General features: G+C 54.8%; 1 protein-coding gene across 4 annotated transcripts in view; it reads right to left on the reverse strand.

Moving 5' to 3' along the window:
• The window catches only part of FGF18 (fibroblast growth factor 18), a 72057-nt gene extending 60986 nt beyond the window's left edge, over positions 1 to 11071 (reverse strand). The window contains exons 1-3 of one of the 4 annotated variants that reach the window (XM_080555873.1): positions 10954 to 11071; positions 10247 to 10508; positions 9894 to 9930 (exon numbers count right to left, since the gene is read on the reverse strand). In XM_080555873.1, coding sequence (XP_080411999.1) covers positions 9894 to 9930; positions 10247 to 10278 — 69 coding nt within the window. In that variant the 5' untranslated portion in view covers positions 10279 to 10508; positions 10954 to 11071. The other 3 variants (XM_080555872.1, XM_080555875.1, XM_080555874.1) reach the window with 3 other exon arrangements.
• Between the last annotated feature and the right edge of the window lie 246 nt (positions 11072 to 11317).

The raw sequence follows: 11317 nt of genomic DNA on the forward strand, positions 1-11317 counted from the left end.
GGGGGCTGGCCTTGGCTCCTCGCCGGGCACGACTCGCTGAAACGAACGCAGACAAGGCCAGCCTCCATCCCCACTGCAAGCACGAGCTGTGGGACTGAGCTCGCCCCAGGACTAGCCACAGCGGGCTCCTGCTTCCTGCAGCGAGGGCGAGCGCAGAGCTTCGCAGCCGCCTTCCCAGACCAACAGCTGCTGACTGCGGATTTCAAAGGCCACAAGCAATTCCTCCCCTGCCTTTTTTCTCTTCTCGTTCAGCCCTCCTCGTTCCCAAATCTTGGATGTTTCCTTCCCCCACTTTCTTTCTAGTGAGCTGAGCAATGACGAATGACTTGGGCTGAAAAGGCTTTGCAGTAGAAAGAACCTGAGCTCGCAAGCCTACAGGTGCAAATGGGAAGGATCTCCATTCCCAGCTGAGCACAGCAACGAGCCGGTGCTTGGCATGGGGGGAAAAGTACAGAAACCTGCTCTGATGCCTCCCAATGAGCCAGCCACCCCCTCTGCTGCCTTTCTAAATATATTTAAAGGAAACTCACTCTCTATCAGTTAATAAAATAGCTGGAAACCTGACCAGGTCATGTCAAGCTCAGCGGAGTTAATGAGTTTCAACTTTACATAGGACCTTGAGAGTTTTTAAAATCAGTAATTTCATCTTCCCTCCAGAAATGAATTCCTCAACGGTTACACTGCAAAAATATTCCTCGGATGGACAATTCTGCTGCTAATATACTAAAGATGGCATTAAAAAAATCAGATTAATATTGAGCCTTATCAAACGTACAGTACAAACCATGTGTTGAATTTAATCCAAACCAAACTGTCAATCTGCCTTCGGGATCAGATATAACAAACATGTGAGCCTGGGGCCAGAAATGAAAGCATGGTTTGTTTTCTAATACAAGATTTGTACTGATCTCTATTAGCTGTACTCCTGCATGGAAATCTTGACACTGCAAATGCCGGAAAAACACAATTTCTTACCTTTCTGCTTTGGTGAGCCGGGAAAAGTTTTGTTTGTTTCTAATCAACCTTGCATTGCAGGTTTCCTGTTTTCAGGGAACAATTCTCAACAGTTTCTGAATATAAATCCTTTTTGAAACATTTTAAATGGGGGGGGGGGGGGGGGGGGGAAGAGGTATTATAATCATTAGGCACCAAAAGTTTGGGCTGCTGCAGCCCCGCACAGCCTGCCTATTCCAAGGAGACCCAACATACTTTGCTGCATCCGCCACCAGCCTCCAGAAAGGGACCTTCTACCATGAAGCCTGAGGTTCCCCCGTGCTTCCTTCCTCCAAAACCCCAGCATTTGTGCCTGTGTCACCAGGATGCCATAAAGCCCCGTGCCTCATCCCAGATGTCCCCATCCCTGTGCTCACCGAGCATCCTTCTGCAAGGGGACCTGCGGGATGGGTGGGAGCCCTGCAGGCACCGGCACGTGGGCAGTGGCAATGAAAAAGCACCAACAGCCCCCCATTCGGTCTGGGAATGCCTATAGATTCCCCCCTTCCTGGGCTGCCACCCAGCTAAGGTCACAGCTCTGTGAGCTCAGCCAGAGCTAGCGCAGGTTTTGTTAGAAAAACCCGCTGCTTGACCCGGCGTTACTCAGCCTCTTGGCACGCACCGCTACGGCGTGCACCGGGGAAATCAGGCTCCCAGACAGAAACAAGAACCACACAAGTAAATTCCATTTTCTTGTTTGCTAAATTCAAAGGGCAATTAAATTCATATTATCTACTCTTTCAATATAAACAGCCAGAAAGAAACTCCTCTGCCTCTCTGGCAGACTATTCCCATCTATTTGCTTCCCCTGCAGATCACAGGGGTGCAGCAGCAGAGGCATCACCGCGATGCTCACACTGCGGGATCAGGAGCGAGGATGACCCCACACAAATCACCCCAACAGCCCCACACCTCCCTGCCCAGCCCCAAGCCCATCAGCTTTGCTGATGATATCGTCTTTCCCTGCAGTTACGCCAGCTTGTCATGCAGCAGGAAAATCCGACAGGGCTTCCCATGGAATTTGAGACAAAGTTTGCAAAAGAATCGCCTGGATAACAGCACCACGCATATGCAGCACAGTATTCCTGGAAAAGGCCCCCCCAGCCAGCCCCACTGGTTTTCCTATTGATTGCTGGGGGGCCGCTTGCCGTTCTGATCTCAGCTGGTCGGAAGTCTCACCAATCGCTGTAAGGTCACGACCACGGGGTCAGAAACCTGCACTACATACATCATAATTTATTTTACAGATAATCAATACAGAACCGCGCCGTGCAGCCTTACAGTGCGGTGTCACAGTTAGGGGCTGATGCTGCTCGTGCAGTATTGTAACCTTAAGGCCTGGCAGCTTACAGGGTGAAAATCAGCTTTCATTTTACAGTTGTAAATCGTGGCTGGAAACCGAGTGCACACCCCACCAGATATGGGTTGGTACTTTCATACAACTGGGTAACGTTCTGCTTATGGTTTGAATCCAGACAGTATTAGCATCTGTTCAGCATCATCTCTGTCGCTGAGATAATTCAACAGGACAAGCCCAAAGAGAGGCTTGGTTAACATATTGCCCAAGGCATGCATGGAAGGAGGGGTTCTCAGCTCAGAAATGGGGTCAACCCCATTCTGAGGGAACAAAATCACAGCACTTCAGTGCCAGGTGTGGGTGGCAGGGAGGAACCAGACCAAGACGCCATTCCTCACCATCTGAGCAAATTCTCATCAGCAACCAGAGACTCTCTTCAAATGGATTAATAGCAACAGAGAATTAGCAAAAAGCCTTTCTACCAACATTGACTTCCACCCTATTTTCTAATTTGTAATCCCAGGGTTTGGGGAAACACATCCCACCAGCCATGCCCAGGGCACACGCCGCAAACCTCTTTATTCAATGGGCTCACCATTGCCTCCTGCAGTTGTGTTAATTCTGCTTTGCTGCAAGAGGGTAGCTCAGGATATTGCAAAAGATACACCAGCTTTTTAACAAGCTGTCCTTGCAAATGATGCCAAAGATGGTATTTTAGCAGGAAAGACAGGAGGCTGAGAAATACACAGGAGGAAAAAGAGGAGCTGGGAGGAAGAAGCAGTGCTGGAAATACCTTGCAGGGCGAGCAATCCACTATTAATTAATTGCTGCGCTCTGGTATTTGTACAGATGCAACATGCAGCGCCCTGGGAAATTCACCAAGATCTAGTGATCAATCTCGATGTGACCTGTGGTATAAAATGTTACCAGGAGGCTCATGGGGCACACCATGTCCCACTTTGCTCCCCTTTGGTGCCGTCCCCCTGCTGTTTGCTGAATCCAGCCCCTCCAAACTGCACATTCAGCCAAAGCTGCTGGACAACGAGCCATGCTTCCACCTGCCTCATTTTGTCCCTGCGTCCGGAGCTCTCCTGCAGGATTTTAGGATGCCCAGGGCCAGCCAAATCTGCCCCAATTAGCCCAGCCCAGGAAAGCACTTCCTCACCTTTAATCTTAGTGGTGCGAGCCCCAGGGCTGGGCTCTGCCTCATTTCCTTTAATTCCCAGGCAGCACAGCAGCAGGACCCACTGCACCCTCCCCACTGAGCACTTTCTATCCCATTTTAAGCACCTTCAGATCTGCCCCTTTCCTCCCCACTAGCTCCAGAGCAAGGCTCACCTCTGCCAGCATCGCCCTGGACGGGGCGAGCACCACTTACAGCTGCGAACCAGGCAAGCAAACAGCACCTATCTACAGAGGATACCGTAAGGAAGCAGGCCAAGGCGATGGAGCAGAGCAATGCATTTCTTATTTCACCACGTGAACCCTTCTCCAGCGAGCCACAGAAGGAGGCAGGCGTGCTCATGGGAACACAACTGTGTGCAGCGAGCAGAGCGTAACGATGCCCACCCGGGAGGACGTGCCTCCGCTAAGGGGGAAGCGCTGCCGGGAGTTTTAGCTCGAAATCCAGCTGTCGGCCCCGGGCAGGAGAGGCAGGGAGGAGGCCGTGGGGAGGCCATGGGGAAGCTGCCCTCCAAGGGAGCTGGCAGAAGCGGGGGCCCGGCCCCGCAGCCCCCCCGGGGGGGATCGGCACATCCGCTCCCACCCACCGCAGACACCGGCGCGGCGAGGAGAGGAGCTCTCACAAAAGAAAGCACGCAGACCATGACAGGCTAAGCCTCCTCCTTCCTCTCTCTGTTCTCCTTTCTTTCTCTCTTCATGCTATGGCGAGGCTGCTGAATGCCAATAAGAAAATACTTTGGCAGACTCAGACGGTCTTTTCTATTTTATTTTTTTTTTATTTCCCCTGCAGCTACTTCTCTGGATGCCTAATCCTCAGTGGGCGTCCTGAGAGATGCTGCGAGCAGGCGAGACACCCCAGGTGGGCAGGGAAACGTGCGGCTCTGCGCAATGCCCGCTCCCACCTGCGGGACCGAGCCACAAAAAGCCAGGGGAGGGCCAAAACCCAGCCCCACCACCACCACAAAAAGGTGCAGGGGGCTCAGACACCCACGGGAAAACCCTGCTGGTCCCGGTGGCTGGTCGGTGTCTCCCCAAGGGAGCTGAGCCGCTGCCATGAGCCTCATCGCTCCCTGCCTCCCGTGACAAGCAGCAGTCAGGATGCCCACGGAAGCCACGTCCTCCGCTACAAGCGATGCATAAAGGGCCTCGATGGAGCCAGGCTGGCGTCTGCCCTCACACGCCTGCACACAGGCACCACAAGAAGGCACACAGCTCTTTCCGAAATATCGCAGTTCCCTGAAAACATTTTTTCACCCGCTCTTATCAAAACTGATATCGAAAGCGTCCAAATCTGGGAGAAGTCGAAGCACAGGAAGATATCGCTGGTAGGGAGGAGAGGAGAGCACGCAGTAGGGGTTTTCCCAGCTTCTGAGGAAAGGAAGAGACCCATAAAAATGCTCTGAGGGTCCGGGAAGTAGGTCGTGGATCCAGAAGAAGGACTTTTAACCCCAAGGGAGCCTTTCTCTCAAGTTCAGACTCCTTCATGGAGCGAGATAGCCGCTTGCTCAGCTGTGTTCACATCGCAGCCTACAGAAAGCCAGGGGCCAACCTGGCATTATCGGCCTACGTCAAAATAAAACATCCCGGGTCATTGCTGGTGCTGTTGAGTCCTGGCGATGCTGGTGATCGTACCTGAGCTCTGACAGACCCTTGACTGCCAGCCCTGCCTTCAGCAGCATCCCCACATCCAAAAATGCACCCACAGGGCTCGGGAAGCATCAGCCCTTCCCCTTCCACTCTTTTCTTTCCTTATTTGCTACCTTATAGCCAAGCTGCTGCACAAGCAGATAACAAGTAGTCTTTAAGCAAGCATCCCTCCAAACCCCAGCATCGTTCACCTCCATCCAGTCTTGCTCATGCCAGCTGCGATATAGAAGATAAAATACAGATCAAATACAACCCTCACAGTGTGTCCAGCTATCGTGGACAGGGAAATTGGACACCCCCCCCCCCCCCAATACTGTTCTCTCCTGCACGCTCACCTCAACAACGGCCAAGCCCTTCCTCGTTTCCTTGAACCACCCTGCACATCTCCAGAGCGTTGAAAGCTCAATGCGAGCTGCAATATATGTTTGGAGATGGAAGCATCCGAGCAGCAGCTCTGCTTTGCCACATTGCCACAACACACAGAGAAAACACCAAGCCCCAAAGTACTGAAGTGTGCACGCTTGTCTCTGCCTGCTCCATGCTGCCTCCCATTTCTCCAGAGCCCGAGCATCTCCAAAGACCGAGACAGAAGCAGGGCACGAGGGGCAGGTTCAGGATGCCGCGTTTCCTAGAGCAGAGCGGTGAGTCAGCAGGAAAAATAATGAAATAAAAAAATCACCCGTGGCAAGCAAGCATGGTCGTTTCCTTGAGAGCAAGGGATTTAAAACAGGAACCTGCGATTCAGTATGCGGCCAGCCCCTGCCTGCTCGGGCTGCAGGCTAGCTGCGGGACAGCCAGGGAGCCATGCAAGTGGGTATTTTGTCCACCCCAAGCACCCAGCCCCGAGTATGGAGCCGCGCACACGGCACCATCAGCTCCATCCCCTGCTGGGGCCATTCGCTCCCCACCACCGAGCTCCTCCGCTTCCAGCTCCAGCAGGTTTTGCTCGCGCAGTTCCTCCTGAGCTCTCGCTGCCTAATAACTGAGAGTTGCTGTGATCAGAAAACTCAAAAGAAGATTTTCCTGCTCGAGCTCAGCCCCTTCTCAGCCTTTCCAAGACCACTGTTAGCACATTTTGTCCTTCACACCAGCACCACTAAACCTACCTGTCAGCACCCCCGTGGAGGAGCTCATGGGGTAACGCAGCACAGCAGGACAGCTCGGTGCTGAAGCTGCTGGTGACGCTCACGGCCCCAGCTGAGCAGAGATGACAACCATGGCACCTCACCTCTCCCCAGCCCCTGGAGCCTGTCCCCATGGCTGCTTTGTTCTGGTGGTACTGGTGGCCCCCAGGGACCGGCGCGGAGCCGGGGGAGAAGCAGCCCCGTCGCTGCCGCTCAGCAGACTCATGCCTCTGACATGTGCTGCGCGCAGCCCGGCCAGACCGCAGGATCTGGCTCGCTGAACGTGTGGAAGCAACGCTTCTCCATGTCTCACTTTACAAAGCCCCAAACAATAACTGTCTGTAGCTGCACAGGAGCTTAGGAGAAACATAAGTTACTATTGGCATAGCACGCAGCAGCCTTCCTCTTACACAACAACAGCAGATGTGAAAATAGCACGGTGCTGCCTTGTGCACTCCTCTGACCTCCTGTTTGCTTCTGGATCAGATTCCAAAGCTGGATCTTAACCTACAAGAGCCGTAAAAGCAAAGGATTTGGCCCTATTGGGGACCTCTCCATAATCTAAGACAGATGCACGTCGTGTAGAAGAGCACGCCGAGGTTTACCGGGGCAGGGGAGCGGCACGGCTGGGCAGCCCGTGCTGGCACTGCTGCTACTGCTGCGCTGGAGGCAGCGCGGGGCCAGGAGAGCTGGCAGCTCCCAGCCCTGGCCCCCTGTGGCTCAGCCAGCCTCATTCAAGGTGAGGAGCTCCCAAAGGTGACACTGTCCCAATGCCATCGTCCTCGGGGCTGCCAGAGCCAGCACAACGTGGTGACCCATCAGCCACGTGGACAGTAACATGTCCCCAAGGTGCTCAGAGGCACAGGGTGCATCTGGGGCTCCTTGCCTGTGCTGACCCCAAAACCAAACCCAAAACTGCACCAGGATGCGCAGGGAGATGAGTGCGGGGAGAACAAATCACACCTGAAAGCGTGAGACAGCAGCAGCAGAACTCAACTGGAGAACGCCAAGGGTAAGTGCCAGCAGTCAGTGACCTGCATGGGGTCATCCCTGAGAGAAAGCTGCATGAATCAACTGATCTCTCCAGTGTCCCCGAGGACACCCACTGTCCCTCCTGCCTAGAGCGGCTTTCAGGACTGCAGCATCCCCAGGCAGCAGAGGAACTGCCCAAGATGCGAGAGAAGGAAATGAGAGAGACGGGGACACTGCTTCCACGGGTCAGGGATGGAGAAGGAGCCATGCTCCTTGCAGCCCTGCCTGGAGGGGACGCAGCGCAGGGATGCTCGCTGCTGTGCCCAGAGCTGGGATCCCCCTCTGATACCCAGCGGTGATGCCCTGGAGGAGCCCAGCTCCTCCGACAAGTCCAAACCCTGCTCCCAAAGCCCCCCATGCCCTCTCACCACCCCACGACCCACCCACAGGTGATGCTTCCCCACAAAGAAACGCCAGCGCGGGTCAGGCAGGGGCCTTGGTGCCTTCGGGAATGCTTCCAGCCCGCAGGCGAGCGGCGATGCCACCTTGCACAAATCCTCCTGCACGAGGAACAGCGGGCACAAAACCCCTGGCGCTGCCTTGGTCCTGTCACCTTCCCGTGCAGAGCCACGGGGCGATGCTCAGCAGCCCGGGAGCGCAGTGCCAGAGCCAGCAGGCAGGACGACCTGCTGCTCGTGGCAATGAGGGGAGGCGAGAGCCGGCCTTCAAATACATCCATCCACCCTGAGAATATAATCCGCTCCTAAACCTCCCCAACACAACGCAGAGCCCTTTAAGCAAAACCAAACAACTTCCTCCAGCCTAAATAAATATTAAACCTAAGCGATGCATTAATTTGCTCCAGTTCACCAAAGGCTAACTCCTACCCAAACTGATCATTATAAAAGAAATCCTATAATCCCTCGCTCCCATTCAGGCTCAAAACATGTAATCCCGTGAATAAATCCAGAAAGAAAGTGTAACAGAATGGGCAATAAAAACTTACAGCGTTCACATCTTTTCATCTACCATTAATACTGTAAACACTCACTCGAAGGCCCTTGAGTATGACTAATCTCGTGTTTTGGCTCCCCACGCTCAGCGCCGTAAGAGCTCGCCTCGCGCCACGGTACCCGCCGGGACCCGCCGCCCCCCGGCCCCGCAGCGCCCAGCCGGGGCGAAGCCGAGCGGCAAATCCCGCAAAATGCTGCAAAATCAGCACTAAAAAGAAAAAAAAAAAATCGAGAAAGTATGGTTCTAATAGCACGAGAGCGCGGACTGACTTTTTTTTTTTTATATTATTTTATTGCTTTGGAAGCCTGCAAGCTCCAACTGTATAAATGCCAATAACTTCCCAAGTTTTAAGGCTGCTGAAGTAAGAGATCAGATTTTAGCAAGTGCTTTCCAGGCAGCGAGCCAAACTTTTCCTGATTCACTAAAAGCACCGAAGGGAAGGGGAGAGGGAGGGGGCTGGAGGGCTGATTAACTTCAGTTACCACACAATTGCAAAAAAATGTCTCCCTGCTGCAAAGGGTGCCATCGCTGCGAGCCCTGCGCAGCCTGTTATTCCTCGGGTTTGGAAAAAAAAAAAAAAAGGAAAAAAAAAAAGAGAAACAACAACAAAAAAATGCACTGGAGCAACGCAACGAACGCCTCCCAACCACAGGGTAATTTACAGCTGTGGAACCCCTCCCGACAAGGAGGCTGCTCCGCTGGTTTTATGTTCGAGCCACAATTTTCAGGGGGAATGAGGGGGAAAAAAATAATCTGATTTTTTTTTTTTTCAGAGGAAGGGAGCAGGGAAGGGGCTGGTTGGGTTTAGGCTTGGCCAGGGGGATGGCGCCCCTTCCCAAACCCATGCCCACGCTTTGCCCAGACCCTGCCTCACTGCGGGAGGACGAGCAGGTGCAACCCTAGCCAAAACTCGGTGCAGGGCCAGGGGTGGCACGAGCAGCCCCCAGCCCAAGGGACACCGGCTGGGAGGTGACGGGGACACGGCACCTGCCCTGCCCACCCCGCAGGTGGGTGTCCCCCAGGATACCCGGCTCGAAGCAGCACCCTGGGGAGCCCCAGTGCTGTCGGGGGGCAGCAACCACCCGTCCCCGTCCCACGGGTGCTCCTCCAGCGGCTGCGTTCCTGCCGAGGCAGGATCAAAAGCGGGATCGGACTTGGATTGCGTTCTCCTGAATAATGGGGAGGGAGCGCGCAGCCTGCTTCTCCTGGCTAGGGAAAGTCGTGTTTTTCAAAGTATCAGTTTTTGGGAGTAAGTTCCCTATGAAGAAAAAAAAAAAAAAGAAAAAATAGGGCGAGCAGGAGAGCGCCTGCTATTCCAAGGCAAGTGCATCAATCAACGTTGTGCGAGGAGGAGAGTCCAACACTGCCTCTCACATCATTAGCCAGGCTAATGCACTCCAGAGGATCCCGCTAACGCAGGCTACCGGCGCCCGGCTGCGCCCCAGCCCGCCGAGGCACCGAGTGGCCACTGGAAAGCGGCTCAGCTCCCAGGGCAAGTGCCACTCCAGCATCTGGCGTGGGGATCATTTTAATGCGGCTATAAAAACTAGAGGGGGAAGAAAAGTGAAAGCCCTAGCCAAAACTGCCTGGCACTCCGAGGTCAGCACGCCGCCTTTGTTTCTTTTTTACAACCAAAAGCGAAAGAGGACAGAAAGGACACGTACCTGTACCTGAAAGCACAGCAGCAGGAAATGTAAACATCTGGAGAGGAGAAAAAAAAGCAACAAAAGATCAAATGATGCGGTAAAATGGTTAAAGTCGGATATTTTTTTTTTGCTTTGTTTTTCTTTGCGATTTTTTTTTTTTTTAAACGGCGCAGCTCGATGCTCTGCGCATGAAAAGGCTCGGCTCCCCATTCCCACCTGATCGCGAGGAAAACGCAACCGGAGCCTCCAAAATGAAAGTTTGAAAAAGAAAAGCAATAAAAAAAAAAAATAAAAATATTTTTTATGTATATAAAGAAAAAAAAAAAAACGAGGAGAACAACAAAAAAAAAAAAAGATGCCGTAATCCTTACAGGCAAGTGCAGGCGGAGAGCAGTGAATACATCGCTGGGCGAGGAGAGGGGGAGGTCGGTGGCTTGCCGCTAGCGGAGTGCAGACCCCCACCGCCGCCCTGACATGGGAGCGATCCGGCCGGCAGGCTCCGCTCCGCTCCGCACCGCTCCGCGCCGCCGGGAAGTTGTGGTACCGCCCGCCTTGCCTCCGCCGAGTGACTCGCTTAGGCATCAGCTCTCCTCTCCCCCTGTCTCTCCTCCTCCTCTCCCTCTCTCTCTCCGCCTTTGGGGGGGATGAAGGTGCTTATTGTCAGGAACTTCCGATCATCAGCCCGTGCCCCCCCGCCGCTCCCCCCCCGCCCCGAGCCGGATGAAGCCTCCCCGCGGCTCCGCGCCCCCTCCCCGGGCATGGTGCGGAGCGGGGTGCGGAGGCGGTGCCCGGCCGGGGAGCCCCGCGAGGAGCGCTCGGCACGGCCGCTGCGGTGAAAAATAAAGGGGGGGGGATTGGGGGGGTGGGGGGGCACAGCCCGGCTGGGAGGGTTGGGAAAGCGTGAAAAGTATTTAAAAAAAATAAGGAAAAAAAAAATAAAAGAAAGGAAAAAGGGAGCGGGGCCCGACGGAGCGGGCAGAGCCCGAGCCGCGAGGAAAACCCCGAAAAAAATTAAATAACGGGGTGGGGGGGTGGCAGCCCGCTGCGCACCGGTTTGGGGGGGCCGGGGGGGTCTTACCTCGGCGCGGCCGGGAGCGCGGCGCGTCCTCGGCGAGCCCCGGGGCGGCGGCAGCCCCCGGCCCCCCCCGGGCCCCCCATCACCACCCATACCGGGCAGGGGCATCCCCCCCCGGCTCCCCCCGGCCCCCCGAGCATCCCCCGGGGGTGTCCCCGCGGAGCGCCCTGCCCGCGGCCGCGCTGCCCGGCGCGCTCCGGCACGGCTCGCCCCTGCCCTCCAGCGGCCGCACGGCAGCACCGCAGCCGCGCCAAGGAGCCCCGCCGGCACCACTCCCCCCTCAGCCCCCCGGGTCCCCTTTCTCTTTCCTTTCCTTTTGTTTTTTTTTCCCCATAGAGGAAAAAAAAAAAATTAAAAAATGTTCCCA

This window comes from Anser brachyrhynchus, assembly GCF_964034855.1.
Source record: "Anser brachyrhynchus genome assembly, chromosome: 14".
NCBI lineage: Eukaryota > Metazoa > Chordata > Aves > Anseriformes > Anatidae > Anser > Anser brachyrhynchus.